Source organism: Erpetoichthys calabaricus, chromosome 6 (genome assembly GCF_900747795.2).
Source record: "Erpetoichthys calabaricus chromosome 6, fErpCal1.3, whole genome shotgun sequence".
In the NCBI taxonomy this organism is placed as follows: domain Eukaryota; kingdom Metazoa; phylum Chordata; class Cladistia; order Polypteriformes; family Polypteridae; genus Erpetoichthys; species Erpetoichthys calabaricus.
Window position 1 is genome coordinate 4,530,474 of NC_041399.2, and position 23,367 is coordinate 4,553,840.

The 23,367-nt window shown below is 41.1% G+C and overlaps 1 protein-coding gene across 1 annotated transcript in view; it reads right to left on the minus strand.

The window, feature by feature from the left end:
- The window catches only part of ripk2 (receptor-interacting serine-threonine kinase 2), a 103,317-nt gene that overhangs the window by 48,968 nt on the left and 30,982 nt on the right, over nucleotides 1-23,367 (minus strand). The window contains exons 2-4 of the mRNA XM_051929262.1: nucleotides 12,860-13,013; nucleotides 9,712-9,867; nucleotides 1,888-2,045 (exon numbers count right to left, since the gene is read on the minus strand). Of these exons, the coding sequence (XP_051785222.1) occupies nucleotides 1,888-2,045; nucleotides 9,712-9,867; nucleotides 12,860-13,013 (468 nt within the window). The remainder of the gene's footprint in view (nucleotides 1-1,887; nucleotides 2,046-9,711; nucleotides 9,868-12,859; nucleotides 13,014-23,367) is intronic.

Sequence of the window (23,367 nt, forward strand, 5' to 3'; positions counted from 1 at the left end):
GAATTGTTTGTTGTCCTGTGTTTTATGTAGCACCATGGTCCTGGAGCAACGTTGTTTTGTTTCACTGTATGCTGTACAACTGTATATGGATGAAATGACAATAATTACTCTTGAATCTTGAATCTTAAGCCCAAGTCAGGCTCGGTAGGATATGTAATGAGATGCGTTATAGAGTTAAATAAATCTTGAGACAGCATTTTGCTGCCATCTAGTAGATGAAATAACATCATGCTGCAAAAAAAAGAAATAGTAATAATAATATTTCTATACTTTCTGCTACTTTATGGTAACTCTTCAATATTCGTGAGCGGGAAGTTGGAGCCTCCAATGAAAAACACAACGGCAAACGGAAATGTGTAAAGGTAGTTTAAAAAGGAAATGAAAAGGAACCACCGCTCAAATCGAGCAATAGTAATGACAAACTGTGCGATCAAACCACCGCAAAATGCCTGATGAGTTCACGTGAAGCATCACTGTAGTGTGACAGCAGACATGACATGAAGACAAAATAATTGCAGTCAAGTGCAAGGAAAAACAAGACGTTGGCCTCCTAAGCACTGTTTACAATGTGGAAACTGCCACTGTTCCTGTTAGGGGAAATGCCGAAGTCACTAAGCCATGCACTGTTTTAGCTTGCAATAACACATGAGATGTGTCAATTGTGCAGATCAGTCAAAAGATAAAATATAAAAGTGTGCTAAGAAACGCGCTTCTACTGTCATGATTCTAACACGGGGCAATGCGTGGGTGACTGTCTCAAAACATGTCACACAAAGGACGCATACTAAATCTGCATCGGTACAGCAGTGGACGTGAGGCAGACCTTTTCTACTGTGATTATGTTGACTTTGGTATTTACATATTACTGTTACACATCACAACATTTTTTCTTGTTGGAAAACATTCAGCATCTTTTCTTGGGGCAAACATAAAGCTAAGGAGGTTCAGGGTCAGATTCTAAGTTATTCCTGTTGCTTATAGAGCAGTGATCAATAAAAATCTTATTTGCGACGGATATGCCAAAAAATCAGAAATGAATTGGCTGGAAGTAACACAGGGTGAAACTCACAGTAAACAAATACAAAGGCTAAAACACTCACTCTGTATTTTTGCCAACAACTATTATTTGTTAGCCACATTTATTCAGCTGCTATGTTTCCTTACCTCAGCATAATGAAACTCTGGTACTGTGTGCTTTTAAGGAAGTGCTTACTGCCAGGCAGCAGTACTTGTGAGCTGTTGCTTTCATGACTAACTTTCGTAGGGGGTAAATTAGTATAATATTGTGCTTGTATGTGCATTTATAGTGTAATAGAAATGTCTACCTATTCTTGCATGGTATGACATACGTGCATGTGATGCCTGATAGATAACTGCATTCAGTGTGATGCAAAAGTTAAGAGACTGGCCTTTAAATCAAAATATTTCCGGACCAATTCCTGCACTTGGCTCCTGGTATGCAACGTAGCCTGATCTTGTAAGTGACCCTTGACAAACAGCCAGTCCTCCTAATAAACCTCACACGTTTTCAGACTGTAGGACTGGTAAGATCATCTTATTAACATGTATAATATTTATAGCAATCTTATCGAGTTACATTTGCACAGCACTTCTTCTAGTATAAATTAATGTATTGGTAATAGTTTTTAGTACCAGAATATGTTCTTTTAAAGACGCAGCAGATTACACTCATTTTGGGAACACATTTTGAATGCTTTATGCCCTGGGTCTGCAGAAACTTCCCCATTTTTTTCACACCTTTAAATAGTTTACACTACTCATTTGACTCAGTGTCTGTTCTCCTCCTCCCATACATTAAGTACAAGTTAAGCTATGTACTAAAACACCACTTTAAGGTACCCAAGTATGGCTTAAATTGCGGCATACCTGTACATGTCATGTTTTACATCTGCCCGCTTACTTTTGGAGGGTTCATATTCTTCTGGAGGCATATAGATGACTGTTCCTCCCATTTCAGGAGGCTTAGAGCCTGACGATTTGCTAATAGACAGTTGGCGCCACTTAGAAAGGCCAAAATCTGCAATCTATGTTAGAGAAAAAAAAAAGAGTCACAACATTAGAACAATCTAGATGAGAACAGGCCATTCAGCCCAACAAAGCTCACCAGTCCTATCCACTTACTTCTTCTAAAATAACATCAAGTCGAGTTTAGAAGGTCCTTAAAAGTCCTACTGTCTACCACACTACTAAATTAAATGAATCTATTATAAACAACTTCTATATTAAATGTAAATACAGTATAGATGAACAATAACAGAATAAAGGAGAAGTCTCACTCTCGTCTAAAGCAACAAATACAAAGTATATTCTATTTTTCTACTGTACTAACAGCACTCTTGCAGGTTTTTCTCATAAACAGTATTAGCAGACTCCACCTCATTTAAATAATGACAACTACAAAGCTGTCAGATGCATATCTTTGCACAGACTCAGAAAGTGAAAACTGTTCTTTGCATTGAGCCATGAAAAGGCATATTAGTTGTCACATGTGCGCCAGTGGATCATCTTCCAGGCTCATCTGAGGTATGTACTACCACCCTGGGTTGAGGGTGGGCACTGGCACTAACCTTATACTCTTGTGTTCCCTCCACAGTGCTAAGATGACACCCAGTGAGGGCATTTGACTGCGCCCATGCTGGTCCCCCAATACATATCCCACAGTCTATGGAAGGAGACGTCACTCAATATAAGACACAGCTCCTAGCCCATAGACTAAAAGCAGGCATTGCAAGCCGAGAGGGTTTGACCGGCTGAAGGAAAACCTTTTTTTTTTTTCATTCGTTTCTGGTGCCATCGGCTGCGGATTTTGTTTGCAATTTTCATTTGATTAAACAGGGACGACTGAACCTCTAATCATTCTATCGGCCACACAGTATGGTACTTCACCAATATTGTTAAAATAGTGAATAAGCTAAATTAAAACAAGGAGCCTGGGACTAAATGAAACTGTGTTACTTTACCTTTTAAATTTGTCAAGGTACTATTCTAGCTGAGCCAGTGCTTCTGTAATGAAGTATCTTTTTGCTCCTCCATTCAGTGTTGCAAGCCAATGGCATTTCAGTTATGTGGACATTGACGTTGGGAATGAAAACGTGAGCAGAAGTCACATGAAACATGATTACCTAACTGTAGGATATGGACGATTACAAACAAGCACCCCTGTGACTCTGCTCAGGATTAAGTAGGCTCAGCAAATGGCATGATATAGTACAAATGTGTATGTCATAAACCCAAACACTAGCTGTGTATATATAATGCATGCACAGACCCACATACTGTATCCATATGCATCATTAGCTACTTAATTGTGTACACTGCCCAGCTAACACAAATCACCTACTTCTCCAAACAGCCCACCATGTGGCTGCAACTCAATCTGTTAAGCATGCAGAAATGGTCAGGAGATTCAGAAGTAGTTTCAGCAGTCATTACACTGGGCAAGACGTGAGCTAAGAAATTTGGACTATGGTAAGGTTGTTGTTGCAAAATGTGGTGGTTCTACCTTCCCTCCTGAGATTTTAAGCACTCCAGTCTCTCAAGTTTAGAAAAAATGGAGTGACAGAAAAAAAACAATCATCAGTGTGCAGCAATTCTGTAGATGCAAATATCTTGTTATTAAGAAAGGGCCGAGGAGAACGGCCAAACTTTTTCAAGCTAATAGAAATGGCACAAATACTGGACAAGTGTAATCTCAGAGCTACAAATACCGGCTTTCTGAATACAACTGGTGAGGCAGCCATTTGCTTTTATGCACAGAAAATATGGAATGTTTTACTGCTAGACAACATCAGGCTAGTAATGTCGAACACTTGACAAAATACCTAAACTATATATGCTTTTAATTTGCCTTTTCATGATTTACATTTTCATGATTGACATTGTGGTCAGCAGCACAGGAGCGCCGCAGGGGACTTTGCTTCTCGGGTCCTGTTCAGCCTATATACATCAAACTTCCAATACAACTCAGAATCCTGCCAAGTGCAAAAGTTCGCTGATGACACTGCTATCGTGGGCTGCATTAGGAGTGGGCAGGAGGAGGAGAATAAGAACCTAATCAAGGACTTTGTTAAATGGTGCGACTCAAAACCACCTACAACTGAACACCAGCAAAACCAAGGAGCTGGTGGTGGATTTTAGGAGGCCCAGGCCCCTCGATCATCACAGGTGACTGTGTGCAGAGGGTACAGACCTATAAATACCTGGGAGTGCAGCTGGATGATAAACTGGACTGGACTGCCAATACTGATGCTCTGTGTTAGAAAGGACAGAGCCGGTTATACTTCCTTAGAAGGCTGGCGTCCTTCAACATCTGCAGTAAGATGCTGCAGATGTTCTATCAGACGGCTGTGGCGAGCACTCTCTTCTACGCGGTGGTGTGCTGGGGAGGCAGCATAAAGAAGAGGGATGCCTCACGCCTGGACAAACTGGTGAGGAAGGCAGGTTCTATTGTCAGCACGGAGCTGGACAGTTTGACATCTGTGGCAGAGCGATGGGCGCTGAGCAGACTCCTGTCAATCATGGAGAATCACTGCATCCACTGAACAGGATCATCTCCAGACAGAGGAGCAGCTTCAGCGACAGACTGCTGTCACCGTCCTGCTCCACTGACAGACTGAGGAGATCGTTCCTCCCCCACACTATGCGACTCTTCAATTCCACCGGGGGAGGTAAACGGTAACATTATACAAAGTTATTGACTGTTATACCTGCCTCGCACTCTCCAACTTGCATCTTTTTAACTTGCACTGTTTTTTTTATCACTCTTTAATTTGTTTTTATCAGTATGCTGCTGCTGGAGTATGCGAATTTCCCCTTGGGGATTAATAAAGTATTTATCTATCTATCTATCTATATACAGTAAGTACATTAAGAAAATGAATGCCATTATGACCAATGCTGCAATCCTCTCTCTGACACACTAACACTGAGGACTTTCAGCTAATGAATTATTCAGCTGACACGTGTCAAGAAGAGTGAAAGGGGCTCCTTAATACTATAAGCAATATGTCTGCATAATTCCTCAGTTGACGGGGACAGCCAAGTCAGAAGTTTTCTTTCTTTTAAAATTTTCTTGCTTTATAATCATCCTGGTGTGTTCTCACCAAAGACAGAGAAGAGAGAGAGAGAGAGAGAGAGGTTAGGAGCACACACTGATACAGTGCATTGCCGCACCCACCACATGACAAACCAACTCAGGATCCAGATTAGGACCAGAGTGCAGCCATGCAACGGGTGATACATCAGCACCACACCAGTTCAGATGGAGTGGAACAGTGTGAGGTTTTTTATCGTGGCTGGAGTGCCAATTCTGCCACCAACCCCCAAGTTTTTCCCTCACCAAAGTGTGTACGTATATTTATTTATTTACTTACTTACTTATCTACATATTTATATATTTATTTATTTATTAAAAGAGCTTCTTAAAAAGCCAATTTCCCCTCTGGAGGCAAATAAAGTTTGTTCGCTCGATCTACACTCACCGGCCACTTTATTAGGTACACCTGTTCAACTGCTTTTTAATTCAAGTATCTAATCAGCCAATCATATGGCAGAAACTCAATGCATTTCAGCATGTAGACATTGTCACGATGACATGCTGAAGTACAAACCAAGCTTCAGAATGGGGAAGAATTGTGATTTAAGTGACTTTAAAAGTGGCATGCTTGTTGGTGCCAGATGGGCTAGTTTGAGAATTTCAGAAACTGCTGATCTACTGTGATCTTTTACATACAACAATCTGTGAGGTTTACAGAGAATGGTCCAAAATGGGAAAATATCCAGTGAGCAGCAGTTCTCTGGACGAAAATACCTTATTGATGCCAGAGGTCAGAGATGAATTGCCAGACTGGTCTGAGCTGATAAAAAGGCAACAGTAACTCAAATTAAACACTCATTACAACCGAGGTATGCAGAAGAGCATCTCTGAACACACAGCATGTGAAACCTTAAAGAAGGTGGGCTACAGCAGCATGAGACCACACCAGGTAAGATCACACTGGGTGACACTCTTGTCAGCTAAGAACAGGCAACTAAGGCTACAATTCGTACAGGCTCAACAAACCTGACCAATAGAACATTGGAAAAAAACGTTGTCTGGTCTGAGGAGTCTCAAATTTCTGCTGTGACATTCGGATGATTGGGTCAGAATTTGGCGTCAACAACATGAAAGCATGGATCCATCCTGCCTTGTACCAATGATTCAGACTGGTGGTGGTGTGTGGGGGATATTTTCTTGGCACACTTTAGGTCCCTTAGTACCAACTGAGTATCGTTTAAATGCCACAGCCTACCTGAGTGTTGCTGCTGGCCATGTCTATCCCTTTATGACCGCAGTATATCCATCTTCTGATGGCTCCTTCCAGCAGGATAACGCGTCACGTCACAAATCTCAAACCATTCCAAAGTGCTTTCTTGAACACGACAATGATTTCACTGGACTCAAATGGCCTTCACAGTCACCAGATCTCAATCCAACAGAGCACCTTTGGGCTGTGGTGCAACAGATTAGCATCATGGATGTGCTGCCGACAAATTTGCAGCAACTGCGTGATGCTATCATGTCAATATGGACCAAAATCCCTGAGGAATGTTTCAAGCACCTTGTTCAATCTGTGCCACAAAGAATTACGGCAATTCTGAAGGCAAAAGGGGTCCAACTTGGAAGTAGCAAGGTGTACCTAATAAACTGGCCGGTGAATGCATCTATCTATCAACATTAATGCTGCATAATCATATATTTTAAAATTTGCAGGTCTTTAAAGCAATGAATTTGGCTGTTTTCATAAAGTGCAACCAATTAGATGACCATAAGAATTCATAATTAACATTTCTAGTAACTAATCATTGTTTCTGTTCTTACTTTCTTTCCCTGCAACCACCAATTTTCACAGACCAGCAGCAGACAATAAAAAGGTCAATATATTGTACTTTCCATGCCTGCCTTTTTACAGACTCGCCCAAAATGTTTACAGACCTATGCCAGTCCATGGGAAACACTGATTTAAAGAACTGGGAGGAGTGAAATGCTACTGCCCTGGTTGTCTTCCATTTGTGTTTAAGCCACTGGGAAGATTTCATAATACATGCTGATGGAAAGGCTTCCATGTGCTCCCAGCTGGACTTGCAGATGCCGGATTGACTGTCCGCCCAGCCGCCTGCACAAACAGCCAGAGTCAGCAAGCAGCTTTGTACCCACGCACGCAGTCTGCTGGTCCTTCATTAACTTGAATTGGGTATCTGTTCACCATCAGTAGCGGGTATCAGAGGTGAAAAATAAGGAAAATATACAAAATACACAAGTTGGTGTAACCATCATCAAGGTAAAATTGAAGAGGTTAGGAGCACACGCTGATACAGCACATTGCTGCACCCACCACATGACAACTCAACTCAGGATCCCAGATTAGGACCCAAGTGCAGCCATGCAACCTCAGCACCACACTAGTTCAGATTGAATGGAACCAGTGTGAGTTTTTTTATGGTGGCTGGAGTGCCAATTCTCCCACCCACCCCCAGGTTTTCCCCTGCAAGTTGGAGGGCCTACATGCAAGGCTGGATGCAGATTAACATCATACCCAGGACGGAGCAATTACTCAGGGGCCAAACGAAGTAGAGTCACTTTTGGCGTTTATGGGATTCGAACCGGCAACCTTCCAATTGCCAGTGCAAATCCCTAGCCTCAGAGCCACCACTCCACCAGTAAAATAAATTGTAGATTAAGTCACACAAAATGTTTCTGTTTTAAGAGTTTGCAGATTCGCCAATTTTTTTCAAAAGGAGATTCTGAAATCTCAGAACTTTATACAAGGTTATTTGTTTGCGATTTCTCAATGAAAATTGAATGATTTCGATAAGTTTTATGTGAATTTCCCCCGGGATTAATAAAGTATCTATCTATCTATCTATCTATCTATCTATCTATCTATCTATCTATCTATCTATCTATCTATCTATCTATCTATCTATCTATCTATCTATCTATCTATCTATCTATCTATCTATCTATCTATCTAAGTTTTCTTAAAGAATATGCATCACATTTCAACAAAATTGGCCCAATAGAGGCTAACAGACAGTAATAGACAATAATAATAATAATACATTTTATTTATATAGCACCTTTCACATGCTCAAGGCGCTTAACACATGGGTTATTGCAATCTGTGCTTTGCACATTATATATGAATGCACCTTAGAAGGAATATTGCAAGTGACAAGAGAAAGAGAAAAGATAAAGGTAAAAGTAGATTGGGGTTAGGCGAAGTAGAAAGAAAGAAAGAAAGAAAGAAAGAAAGAAAGAAAGAAAGAAAGAAAGAAAGAAAGAAAGAAAGAAAGAAAGAAAGAAAGAAAGAAAGAAAGAAAGAAAGAAAGAAAGAAAGAAAGAAAGAAATTATTTAAAATAAATTTAACCAGTCAAATTTAATACACATTTACCAAGATTTAAAAAAAAAAAAAACAAACAGATGGCCATAAACAGAAATCTAAATTGATATTATGAATAAGATAAAAGAAGCTCACTTCTCTAATTGTGCAAAATGCCTCATTAATATACCACACACGTAAGAAAGTGTCTACATTTAAAAGTTTGTGTAAATATTAAAAATATTCTGGTTTTTTTACCAGGGAGTTTATATCTTACGTAAATCACAGTTCTTATCTGATGTGACTTTCTCTTTACAAGTTTTTTAAATTGCCAATTTTGCCAGAAAATAAGCTTTCTTAGTTAAACTTTGTTAGCTTTAACTACTGTACAGAAAACCTTAAATAAATACACAAATATTAAAACGCAAAGTTGAATAGCCAATAGTAATTTAGAGCTGTGTTGCTTTGTATTGACTTCTGAAATCTCAGTATTATTTTCATTCATTTTTACCTTATTTAAGAACATTAGGCTATATGCTGTCTTGCCCTGGTGATTTGTTTTTATCAAATGAAATGTTTGCGGCAAGTCACTTTCTATAATCTCCATAATCTTATGACAAGCTCTAAACACTAACCACTATTTTCAGTAGTTTTCCAATTCACCTTTTAAACTCTTGGGCTTTCTGTCCTTCCCAAGTCTGGGACTGTATATTTCTGTGAGACTTGAGCCACCGTCCAATAGTTCCTGAAGGAGTAGCCTTTAAAATCTAGTAAGGGTTTGTTAACCCTAAAAGGACATAGGATTGCAAAGAAGAAATCCAAATAAATGAAATAATGATTAAATTTCCTAGCGCTGTTGCAGAAATGGAAATCATCAGATACAGAGGACCTGTAAGTCAAAAATGTTTACCCTATTTACATGTGGAGTGTCGGGAAGCCATACCACTAGGCTTCAATAAAGGAAGGGAGTTCACCAAGTTATTTAAGGTCTACAACACTTTAATGGGAGACAAAGAGCAACCTGCCCCACATATAAAACTTAAGCTCTCACCTTTCAGCCCAAAAGATGCTAGCAGGCTTTTTGTTTGTAAGAAATTACTTCTCATTATGACTAATATCTATGAAAAATTCTCTCTATAATATCAGACTTAACAGTCCAGCAATCGCTTTTCATTTGAACCACCACGCAAAAGCGCTACACATTCAATAGAAATCCACTGGGCCTGTCCTTCAACAATGCCTCTTGTGATACACGTAACTTCTTTTGAGATATGCATCTGGCTATAATAGATATTGACAGAATGTGGAGAAAATAAACATATACTCTACCTTTACATGGAATTCGGCATCTAGAAGAATATTTTGAGTCTTAAGATCATGATGTAACAATGGTGGTGTCATATTATGCAAGAAATTGACACCCAGGGCAATTTCATAAAGAATTCGAAGCCTTAGTGGCCAGGCTAGCAATGGGTACATATCTTTCTGCAAAAGATAAAAAAAATAATTACAAAATAGTATAAGTTAACATAAAACACATGCAAATACTAATCATATAAAAACCTAACAAACTAAAGTTTACTGTAATTCTGTATAAATAATGTTACAAGATACAATATGTTTACCTCTGTCTTATATTCTGCCTCCACCCCCACCCAGGTAATCAACCCTATGACTGTAGTGTTATCTGAAAATTTAATGATGCTGGTATTGTTCTGAGATGCCACATAGTCATAGATATGTAAACAGGGTATAGAGCAGCGGGCTCAGCACATAACCTTGGGGGGCAGCCGACACTGATTGTTCCTGTGCCTGATGTCTGGTTTCTCACTCTGACTGACTGGGGTCTGTCTGTAAGGAAATTCAGCACCCAGCTGCAGAGGGATGATATCAGTCCAAGGGAGACAAGTTGATTACATAAGAGCATGCAAAAGTACATGACACCCTTTGATACAAAAAAAAAAATTGCAACAAAACAAAGGGTGAAGGACTGTGCATGTGATGGATAATTTCATTTGCTATGGTCTGAATCTATCCATCCACTTATTTTCCTTTTTATGATGTGTCTTCTTCTTGACTTTTCATGCAGTTTATTGCGTTTGTGGTGAATGAAGCCTTGTGAAGTCTCCCCATGGGGAGACACCTCAAAGTTTTGTACTTGATCCAGTTCTGTTCAATAGCTATGTTATGGTCCAGGTTGGCTCTATGTCCTTTGGCAGCTTGAACTGAGTCATAATTGAGGATAAGCCAGGCAAAAGAGGACAAAAACAATCAGAAAGGGTTGGTGCTAAGTGATAAGTGCTTTATTCCCCAAAAACAAAGTGATCAAAAAGTGTAGAAATATTCCATAAAATACAGAGTCCTTTGGAAATTTAAACATTAAATAAATATTTCCATTAAAATGAGGTTAAAACTCTAACAGGCCTCCCTTTAAAAATATGAGCCTCAGTGCAACTCTCTAAAATCCAGCGACTGGTGCAGTCAATCAAATAATCCTGGCTTGGGCCCCCATCGCCAGTCCTGTAGTGTCCATGAGGCACCACACCGAGCCACACAGATACACACGTCCCCTGCCGTCAGTCCTTCTGCATCTTTGGGAGACACCAAATAACGGGCCGCTCCTAACTCCCCAATGTCACTCAATAGCAGCGCCCTTTTCAGCCCCGTCCAGTGCCGGCCACGTGATCCTCACTCACTCTGCGACTCACTCCTAATGTGAACGCTGAAGTCGAAAAACAACGGGAAAAACACCAATTTAAAAATAAAAAGCAATTTCTTTATTCTTGGTGAGTTAAAAAGACTGCGAGACTGCCCCCACCCAGCTCAGTCAACTGATTTGGGTTCAGACAGACTAACTTAAAAGAAAAAATGTTCTCTCTTTTATCACCTAGCTTGTTCATTAGCCAAAGAGAGAACAGAAAAAAACATAGCAGTTCATTTTGAGGTCATACATAGCTCCTTAAATTAAGATGTAACCGTAATCTATCAGGTACTTGCATTCTTAAGGAATATGCCCTTCTCATTATACACACATAAGACCAATTTAAGCAGTTTCTTATAGTTCATTACATTAGTTATAAAGAGATTACATTCTTGTAGTTTTAATATCTTCATTAGATTATATTTGTTTGGTTAGATTAATAATCCTTATTTATTAATTCATAAGTGACATGTTTTCTTATAATATTAAACAAGAGTAAAGAAACGATCACTTTGATTTATAATATCACAGGGTGTTCTGTTAGTATCAAGAGGTCAGCATTTTCTCATAGAAGAATGTAAGTTAATCATATAATTCTGTGCACAAGCTTAATTCTTTTCTACCTAAATGAAGAACAAATTCATATAGAAGTTATAAATCATATCGCTCTCTACCGCATGATTAATACAAAATACAGTCATTGGTATTTGTGAATTAAATACTTATAATCATCTGCGTTGGGATGGCACCCTGCCCGGGGTCTGCTTTCTGCCTTGCGCCCTGTGTTGGCTGGGATGGGCTCCAGCAGACCCCTGTAACCCTGTAGTCAGGATATAGCAGGTTGGATAATGGATGGATGGATGGATACTTATAATCATTACAGTTAATAATGTTTTTTTCTGCTTTCTCACTAACCACTTGCCTCCATTCCTTTTAGCATGGGCTCTCCCATTCCTGCCTCTCGCTCTCTCTATTCCTTTAACATCTGTTCTCTTTTGTATTTTCTTGCCCGGACTATCATTTAAGCTGTGGCCGGGTGCAGCTGCCAAAATCACCAACTTCGAGAAGTGAATGAAGTACTTGACTGACTCACTCGCTTTTGCACGTGTATCCATGATCAGCCAAGCACCCCAATCACCCTTGGTCTGGTGCTTGCACATTTTGACGTACACTTGAACCCACCTGGAGCCTGCACTCTCTGAATTATTTATTTAAATTCAAAATCGCGCAGCAGCACCACAAACCTCTCTGATCACAAGCTACCTAAATGCTGCTACTGAGATTGTGATTTGCCAGGATGACCTCATTCTTTACTACTGCAGCATATCAATGATACCTTCATATATAGAAAGATCACCCTTAAATGTTTATTAGATATAGAAAAACTCAGTCTGGCTTGACGGCATTGGGTATGAATATCTGCCAACTCCATACAGTTAAATATTGTACTTATGGAGGATCTCCTGCTCAGCTCAAGCAGCTTGTCTCCTTCTTGCATGACCATTAATGCCTACAAACTTTTCTCATAATCTACAATAATAAAACATATTTTGAGATAATGGACAATAAAGACAGAATAAAGATTGTGTTTATCTAAAGAGTAAAGCTCTCATTTATCTACAATTATGTCTCAGTTTACATTTTATGAGCCATTCACAAAAGGAAGCAGATTATGTTTAAGGATTTACAGGCTTTTTCAGAAATGTTTTATTGCTTTCTTCTGTCTAAATGTAAATGTTTCAGGAAGACATATATAGGCGGTTGGAAAATGAATACCTCATGTAAAAGCTGGTCCAGTGATCCATTACTAAGGTATTCAGTGATGATGCAGAAAAACTCAGGCTCATTGCAGACACCAAAGATCTGTATGATAAAGTTGAATCTCGCTTTATGGAGAACCTCTGCTTCTTTTAAAAGGCAGTTTCTTTCCCTTTAAAATCAACCAAAAACAGAAAAGAAAAACTGTTACAAGTAGCAAATAGAAGCAAAATGAAATTATGATGTAAGGAAAATGAGAAACATTATTTTTACTATCATCATTTTACATTAAATGTACCACAAGGTATTTGCTGTATATTGAAAAGCAAAAGAATGTTACATAGAGTGATCAGATGAATTACAATTAATTGCAAAGTCCGTCTTTGGCATGAAAATGAACTTCATCCCAAAAAACCACTGCATGTCAGCCCTGCCACCAAAGGACCTGCTGACATCATTTCAGTGATACTCTTGTTCACACGGGTGAGTGTGTCAACGAGGACAAGGCTGGAGGTCTCTCTGTCATGCTGATCGCGTTAGAACAGAGAGGTTCAATTATTGTGAAGAAGACTTCAGGGTGCCCAAGAAAGTCCTGCAAGTGCCAGGAGTGTTTCCTAAAGTTCATTCAGCCATGGCCACCACCAGTGCAGAGTTTGCTTGGAAATGGCAGCAGGCAGGTGTAAGTGAGGCAAAGACTTTTGGAGGATGGCCTGGTGGGTGTCAAGAAGGGCAGCAAAGGAGCCAAGAAAAACATCAGTGACAGACTGATATTCTGGAATTGGACTGCTGAGGACCACTGGGGGAAAGTCATTTTCTCTGATGAATCGCCTTTCCAATTGCTTGGGGCATCCAGAAAAAAGAAAAGGTTAGCGGTGCTACCATCAGTCCTGTGTCATGCCAAGAGCAAAGCATCCTGATACCATTCATGTGTGGGGTTGTTTCTCAGCCAAGGCAGTGGGCTCCCTAACAATTTGGCCTAAGAACACAGCCATGAATAAAGAATGGGACCGAAACATCCTCCAAGAGCAACTTCTCCCAACCATCCAGGAACAGTTTGGTGACCAACATGATGGAGCACCAGGCCATAAGGCAAAAGTGAGAACTAAGTGGCTCGGGGAACAAAACATCAAAATTTGGGATCCATGGCCAGGAAACTCTCCCCAGTCCTTAATCCCATTGGTCAATCCTCGAGAGACGGGTGGACAAACAAAAACCCACAAATTCTGACAAACTCCAAGCATTGATTATGCAAGAATGGACTGACATCAGCATCCATCCATCCATCCATCCATTATCTAACCCGCTATATCCTCACTACAGGGTCATGGGGGTCTGCTGGAGCCAATCCCAGCCAACACAGGGTGCAAGGCAGGAAACAAACCCCGGGCAGGGCGCCAGCCCACCGAAGGGTACACACACACACACACACACACACACACACACACACACACACACACACACCCATACACCAGGCACACACTAAGGACAATGTAGAATCGCCAATGCACCTAACCTGCATGTCTTTGGACTGTGGGAGGAAATCGGAGCAACTGGAGGAAACCCACGCAGACACGGGGAGAACATGCAAACACCACACAGGGAGGACTCGGGAAGCGGACCTGGGTCTCCTAACTGCGAGGCAGCAGCGCTACCCACTGCGCCACCGTGCCGCCTGACATCAGCATGTCAGGGCAAATTGCAAAGGTCTTGAAAAATTAAGAAGGACCAACACTGCAAATCTGAACTCTTTGCATAAACTTCATGTCATTGTCAATAAAAGCCTTTGAAACTTCTGAAATGCTTGTAATTCTACTTCAGTATACCAGTGAAACATCTGACAAAAAGATCTAAAAACACTGAAGCAGCAGACTTTGTGAAAACCAACACTTGGGTCATTCTCTAAACTTCTGGCCACGACCATGCATGTCAGTGAAATGATGCTAACACCTGTTTACAAAAATTTCCATTGCAGTCAAAACTTCATTCTACTACTCAAGTAACACAGCCAGAGTTTCTCCACACTTGTCCTTCTCCAAAGCTAAAGTCCTTTGCCACACCTTCACAGCCTTCCACCTGTATTACTGTAACTCTTTTATGTTACCGACTTTCATCATAAAACATCAATAAATTGGGTGAATCACCTGACTATCTCCATCTGCTGAGTCGGCTTCTTGTAACTTTAAGGCTGCAGGAAGTTGATGTCTGTGTCAGAGCATCAGAGACCAATGAAGAACCAACACTGGACACAGTGCCAGTCCACAGAATACTAAATGGTGCCCACGCTCACGCTCATTCATAGTCAACCTTCTTGGACGATTTCTCCATCACAACTTGACTTCTACAGTATAGAAGTGTACACTACCAGATTTTACTACAGTGAAGGTTATCTACAGTGCCCTACCCTCCATAATGTTTGGGGCAAAGATCCATTTTTCCTTTGATTTCCCCATCTGCTCCACAGTATAAAACTATAAATCAAACAATTCTCTGAGCCACTAAGCGAGCGATCAGTGAATGCACAGCAGTGTTGGAGCATGAGCCAGCAAAAGCCGGGCTACGAATCAGTGCATTGCAAAGCAAGATTCTACATGTTGGGTATTGCAACGTTGGCACCTCCAACTACGCCGATCAACAGCACCTCGAGGAAGTGGATTACTTCACCTAGCACTGTGGCAACAAATGGTGGGTTCGACCAAGACACCCTATGTTGGATTGGGAAGGCGATGGCAGTCCAACAGCTTCGTCCTACCAAATAAACTTTTCCTTTTGAATTAAATTGTAATTCCTACCACTATTTACGCCAATGAAATGTGGAAGGCGACTGCAATCATCGTGAAACACCTAAATGTGTTCCAAAAATGGTGCCTCTGAATTATCCTTTAAATCTCATTCTGTGACTATGTCAGAAGTGAAGAAGGATATCGCCGAACTGCCACTCGCCCTCTAGCCAAAATTTTCACTGAATACTGATTTTGGTTTACAGTAATCCCTCGCTATATCGCGCTTCGCCTTTCGCGGCTTCACTCCATCGCGGATTTTATATGTAAGCATATTTAAATATATATCGCGGATTTTTCGCTGCTTCGCGGGTTTCTGCAGACAATGGGTCTTTTAATTTCTGGTACATGCTTCCTCAGTTGGATTGCCCAGTTGATTTCATACAAGGGACGCTATTGGCAGATGGCTGAGAAGCTACCCAGCTTACTTTTCTCTTTCTCTTGTGCTGACTTTCTCTGATCCTGACGTAGGGGGATTGAGCAGGGGGGCTGTTTGCACACCTAGACGATACGGACGCTCGTCTAAAAATGCTGAAAGATTATCTTCACGTTGCTATCTTTTGTGCAGCTGCTTCCTGAAACGACATGCTGCACGGTGCTTCGCATACTTAAAAGCTCGAAGGGCACGTATTGATTTTTCACTGTTTTGTTTTTCTCTGGCTCTCTCTCTCTCTCTCTCTCCCTGCTCCTGACGGAGGGGGTGTGAGCTGCCGCCTTCAACAGCTTTGTGCCGCGGTGCTTCGCATACTAAAAAGCAAACAGCCCTATTGATTTGTTTGCTTTTCTCTCTATCTCTGTGACAGTCTCTGCTCCTGACAAGCACTCCTTTGAAGAGGAAGATATGTTTGCATTCTTTTAATTGTGAGACGGAACTGTCATCTCTGTCTTGTCATGGAGCACAGTTTAAACTTTTGAAAAAGAGACAAATGTTTGTTTGCAGTGTTTGAATAACGTTCCTGTCTCTCTACAACCTCCTGTGTTTCTGCGCAAATCTGTGACCCAAGCATGACAATATAAAAATAACCATATAAACATATGGTTTCTACTTCGCGGATTTTCTTATTTCGCGGGTGGCTCTGGAACGCAACCCCCGCGATGGAGGAGGGATTACTGTATAGGCCACAGTCTCTGCATGCCCCAAGAGCGCCCACCAAAAGTGGACATGCTGTGGACGCCAGTGCATGGGGAAACAGAAGCAAGGGCGACCAAGGCAAACCTGGTGGTGCTCCTTTCTCGAAGACTACAAGACCTTGTTGATGTGAACGTAGACTTACTTCATGTAAACAGAGACAGCTTACCAAGATAAGGAGAAGACCAGAATATTAGCCTTTACAGTGTTTAAAGAAAGTGTTTAATAAACTGGAGGAGTCAATCAGACAAACAGCAAGAAGGTTTACTTTAATTAATTCAGATCTTTTCATTTTGTCCATTAATTAAAGAGTAATTACTCTGAAACATCTTTTACTTTTGGCTGCTCCCAGAAACATACATTTTAAAATAAGAAGGAAAACCCACGCATATACAGGATGTGCCAGCTCTGCACAGCTGGAGTCCTCACTCGGGAATTTGGAGCAGCAGTATTTGCCACTGTACCACTGTGCCTCCGCATTCCACCATACAGATTTTGAAATATCCACAATTCATTTCATTCATTAATAATTGACATCAAAATTCCTGGGGGAATAGACCAAGCTGAAAAAACCAGGTCACTTTATCCATAGCAAATTTTTCCTTCTTCTCCTGGGGAATTTCCAAATTCTTCTAGGGAACTCGAAAAATTTAATTCCACCAGCAAGTCATTGGCATTCTTCCAACTGGGAATTGCCTAGGGCAGCCCCTCAATTCCCCCATGAAACTTATTAACTACATGTCCAAAACACCATGGCTTGATCCTTATGATCTGGGGCCTCATGTACAAACGGTATAAAAACTAAACTTGCTGTAAAGCTGTGCACATTTTCACAGCAGCCTCAGAGCATGCAAACTGTACGTATGTCTCTGTTTGCTTTTGTAAATGGGCGGCACCCAGCATCAAAGCAGTGCCACTGTTTCTGTGCGGTTTCCCTTTCTGTTTCATATTCACATGCATGATGCAGGATTTATCAAGTACACCAAAATCACTACATATCATTTACAAATTTAAAGTACATGATTGTAATCAATCTTTAGCAACATAATGGATGCACAGAATGAGTAAACTAGTCCAACTAACATGCCTGCTTTAGCATTGTTAGAAAAAATCACAAATGGAAGAATTAGAAGACAGAGCGTATTTAGAGATCATACTGACTTCTTCTACCATGATGATGATGACTGGCTTCAAAGTCGATTTATCCTCTTGGAGCTGTGTGCTGTTAGAATACTAGGATGTATAGTTGATATCATTTCATGATGACATGCGTTAAAGTATGTATATTACATTTTAAAGATAAATTGTTAACTTCAATTTTTAATAATTAAAAATGTGGGGGCACGGTGACACAATGGAAGTGCTGCTGCCTCATAGTAAGGGGATCACGTCCCAGGTACCTCTGCCTGTATCATTTCCTGGTGGGTGCTTTGGTTTCCTTCCAAAAGCATGCAGGTTTGGAGATTTGGTGCGTGAGGCAGGAACAATCCTTGTAGAGGGCTCCAGCTCAACGCAAGGTAAATACGAGCACACACGCACACACAGACACAGACACACAAGTAGCGCCAATTTAGCAACACCAAATCCCTTAACCTGCATGACTCTGGAAGGAAACTGAAGCACACTGAGGAAACCCTCCAGGAAAACATACAGACTCCAGGCAGGGTACACCTGGGACGCGAACCCCCTTGCAAAGCAGAAGCAATACCTCTACCCCACTGTGCCCTGACATGGTTAATACATGTGTTAATGCAATTCTTTATGAATATGATATCAAGTATAAATCCTAACATTCTAAAATGTTCAGAGGACTATAATATCATGAATGTAATGTATTCTGTGATGTGAACTCTGCCTGTGCACTCCTGTCCAGGTAAGAGAAAGTCCGTTTAAGAAGCACGTAGTGATTAACAGCTGGGTCTGGGAATACTTAGAAAACAAAGCATTTAATGTGCTATTTTAGCTACGATAAGATTTGAGAAACTGTAGTAAATTAAACATCGATTTTAAGATGAAGTTTACGATGTTCTACTTTAATGATAAAATAAACGATCAGATCAAAGCGGAAATTTTGAGATTAAAGTCGACATTATACTCAGTTTATTATCAACAGCGATAATAAATTATAACTCTAACAATCCGCACTAAACAATAAACACTAACCACAATGTCCAAGACAGTCTAGTTTAGCAGGAGTGGTTGATGATGGATGTGTGAATAAAAAACACTTTGAACAGCAGGGTTTTTTTTATTCACACGATGTAAAGTTTTGTAAAGCAATGTAAAGTTTTGTCCTACCAGGATCCTGATGCGGTGAGGTGTTTGAGATAATTGGGAGAGCTTACTCAGACAAAGACGTATCCAATAAGTTCGAACTCACAAGGATAGGCAGGCATAGAACACCATGTACATCCAGGCATAAAACCGTAATCCAAGGTGGTTAAGTTGTAATTCAATTGTAGGTATGAGGCGTATTCACAAACAAATGGATGACCACGACCCCCATGGCATCGTTAATGTTTCGTTTTAAAGGTCCCACCTGCTCAGTCTTCTTCCCAGTAGGCCCTGTACCCACTGAAGCTGCCCAACAGCATTATAATGTCTTGGCCGCTTGGAGCTGCAGGAATTTTAAGTAGCACTGCAACAACTTAAGGGTCTTACTATACAGTACTATACATATAGTCATGTTTGAATACATATAGCCAGTCCATCTTATGCCCCGATTGCCTTACAACCGGTCACGGATGTCAAACAGTCCAGCTTTGTGCCTACAATAGAGCCTGCCTTCCTCACCAGTTTGTCCAGGCGTGAGGCGTCCTTCTTCTTTATGCTGCCTCCCCAGCACACCACCGCATAGAAGAAGGCGCTCGCCACAACTGTCTGGTAGAACATCTGCAGCATCTTATTGCAGATGTTGAAGGACGCCAGCCTTCTAAGGAAGTATAGTCAGCTCTGTCCTCTCTTGCACAGATCATCAGTATTGGCAGTCCTGTCCAATTTATCATCCAGCTGCACTCCCAGGTATTTATAGGTCTGCACCCTCTGCACACAGTCACCTCTGATGATCACGGGGTCCATGAGGGGCCTGGTCCACCTAAAATCCACCACCATCTCCTTGGTTTTGCTGGTGTTCAGTTGTAAATAAATATGGCATGTAAAACAATACAATAACAAAGGTGTTCAATCAATATTTTTACATTAGCGGTTAGCATTCCTTGCGACGAGTAGAATCAATTTCCAGTTCAAAATATAGATTTTCACTTGCAGGGATGCTATTTTTTACAGCAAAACAGCGAACTCTGGAACATGATACCTTACACAAAGACATATTTTTATTTCTGAATATATAAACCAATCCATAAATGCCACAATTAAAATCACACAGTGATTAATGCAGCGTAGTCTTTTATTTCCAATTTTAAAACTCACATGTGAGGAAATTGGTCTGATTTAAACTAAAATGAATCCTTAAATTTAAACCTTCAAAATGTTCCTCCAGGATAAATGTGTGTGAATTGCCTTAAATGATCGAGCAATAAATGTGTATTTATTTCTGGCTAGGCCTTACTAACATGGCAGAGTGGTGGCTCTGAGGCCAAAGATCTGTGCCAGCAATCGGAAGGTTGCCAGTTCGAATCATGTAAATGCCAGAAGTGATTCCACTCTGTTGGGCCCTTGAGCAAGGCCCTTAACCTGCATCCAGCCCTGCAAGCAAGTCCTCCAACTTGCAAGGGAAAATTCAGAAGTTGGTGGCAGGATTGGCATTCCAGTCACTGTAAAAAAAAAAAAAAATCTCCCACTGTTCCATTCCATTCAAACTAATGTGGTGCTGAGGTGTCACCTGTTGCACGGCTGCTCTCAGGTCCTTATTTAGGATCCTGAGGTGGTTCATTGTGTGGTGGGTGCAGCAATGCACTGTATCAGTACATGCTCCTAACTCCTAACCCTTACTTTATCAAATTTAGTAGTATTGATGTAGTTAAATACAAATCTTCTTGTTTCAGCTGCTCCCATTTATGGGTGGCCACAGTGGATCGTTCGTCTCCATCCATCCCTGTTTTTTACACTACCTTCTGCAACACCGACTGCCTTCACGTCTTCCCTTACTACGTCCATAAACCTCCTCTTTGGCCTTCCTCTTTTCCTCTTGCCTGGCAGTTCCATCCTCAACATTCTTTTCTCCATGTACCCATCACTTCTCCTCTGCACATGCCGAACCATCTCAATCTCACCTTTCTCACTTGGTCACCAAACTGTTGTAACCGTGTTGTCCTTTTAGTATACTCATTCCTAATCCTGTCTACCTTCATTACTCCAAGCGAAAATCGTAACATCTTCAACTCCTCCACTTCCAGCTCTGCCTCCTGTCTTTTAGTCAGTGCCACCATCTCCAAACCATACAACATAACTGGTATACCACTATTTTATAGACCTTCTCTTTCACTCTTGCAGATACTCTTCTATCACAAATCACTGCCACTCTTCTCCAGATGTAATTAAATACAAGTAGTTTCACATAATTAAAATACTATGGGCATTAAACACTGTGCAAATAACATGGAGTTAAAGGGTGGCATAATAATCACATAAACCATAATAGAGATGCACTGAAAAGAGTCAGGCAAGACAGTGACCAAAACATACAAAATATATATATACACACACTAGGGGGTTCCCCCTGCTCACTTCGCTCGCCAACCCCTCCGGCCTGCGCTATGCGCCAGCCACTTCGCATCTCTGCCGCTTGTGGTGTCAAGAATGGGGCTGAACGCACCTCAAGGAGACGCAGTCGTCCCTCCGAAGCCCCCTCTTAAATGGTGATACAATGGGAAACAAATAGTTTTTTTTTTTTTTTTTACCTCCTCTTTGCTCAATCAGCAGTGCTGCCACCGCCACCGCCTATCTGCGTTTCCGCATGATCTGCATCTCGTGTGGAGCTTCGAACGTTTAAAATCTTTTGGCACAAACTCTCGTCTCGCAGGACAAGAGTTCTTCATATTTTTTAGTTTATAACTTAAAAACAGAATAAGAAACTGAAAATCTAACAACATCACATTAAAGTTTGATACATTTTGAAAATAATGATACCAAACATATATATGTAGGTTTTAAAATAAAGCGTGACAAAAAAGTGACATAAAAACGTCATATAAAATCATTGCACCAAATCGTTGTACTTTTAGGCTTAGGATTTTCTATACGTACAGAGAGTATCCATATTACTAACCGAGAATAAACCGGATATGGACGCAGGTACACGGCGATGGGACCATGAGACATAGTGCGCAGGCGTGTACAGCGCGCTTCTCATAAACCGCAAGCGAAGTGTGATCCACCGCGAATGAAGGAGTCACGGCCCAAAAACGAAAGAGCTCAACTAACGTAAATAAGACATGAAGCAACAACGCGCCCATAGCTAACGACTAACGACACAGCCACACAAAAAAGAGAATTCTGCGCTGCACCCCAGAGTCAAACAGAGGAGGCTACGGAAACCCCACAGGTTCACAAAGATAGTACGGAAGGCGCGGGAAAGTACGACAGGCGCAGGCGTCTACAACGGGTCCGGGTAATAAGAATAAACGAACTCTCCATATTAAACGTATGCCATCCTCACACATCCAAACCATGTGTCACGGCTCAAAAACGAAAGAGCTCAACTAACGAAGGAGTCACGGCTTATAAACGAAATAGCTCAACTAATGCCACACAGAAAAGAGGATTCTGCACTGCACCCCAGAGTCAAACGGAAGACACTACGGGGTCTGCAAAGGTCCACAAAGATAGTACGGAAGGCGTGAGAAAGTACAAAAGGCGCAGGCGCCTACAACGCGCTTCTGAACTAAACGTCCACACTACACAGCATGGTCCGGGTAATAAGAATAAACGAACTGTCCGTATTAAACATACGGCATCCTCACACGTCCAAACCATATAGCATATGTGAATCACATTACAGTGATGCATTAACAAATACAATGAACATAGACGCCTACAATGCGCGTCTGAAACTGTGGAAGCAAAGCAGGCATGGGTTCAAAACGAAAGACCACAACTGACGGAGATAGCCTGGATAAAAAAAATGAACGCAGGCGCCTACAACGCACTTCTCAAACAACGCAACCAAAGGAGTCACGGCTCCAAAACGAAACATCTCAACTAACGGACATACAGAAGCGAGCCCGCCTGAATACAATTAATGAACGCAGGCGCCTACAACGCACCTCTCAAACAGCACAGTCAATAGATAAACGGCAAAGAAAGGAACGACAAACGGCCGCTAAACAATTCCGCCAATTAGCTAACAACACATTCTGTAATGAGTCCACTATTAGTGAACATTCATTAGGATTAATGAATATCATTTGCTGTCATTGTCATTCACTTAACTTCCCTGAAGAAACAACTGGCAATACAACTAATGAGTTTACACATTGTTGTCAAAAGGGTCAGGTTAGACTGCCTCCTTTAGATGACTTTCCTGAATATCTACGGAAACTTCTATCTAACAATGTACCCGAAAGTAAAAACTTTATGGACTGCATTGGATCCTACAATAGTTCATTTGCTTTTGCATCTACCGGGGTAAATATCAGGCCACCAGCTGGCAATGGCCCATA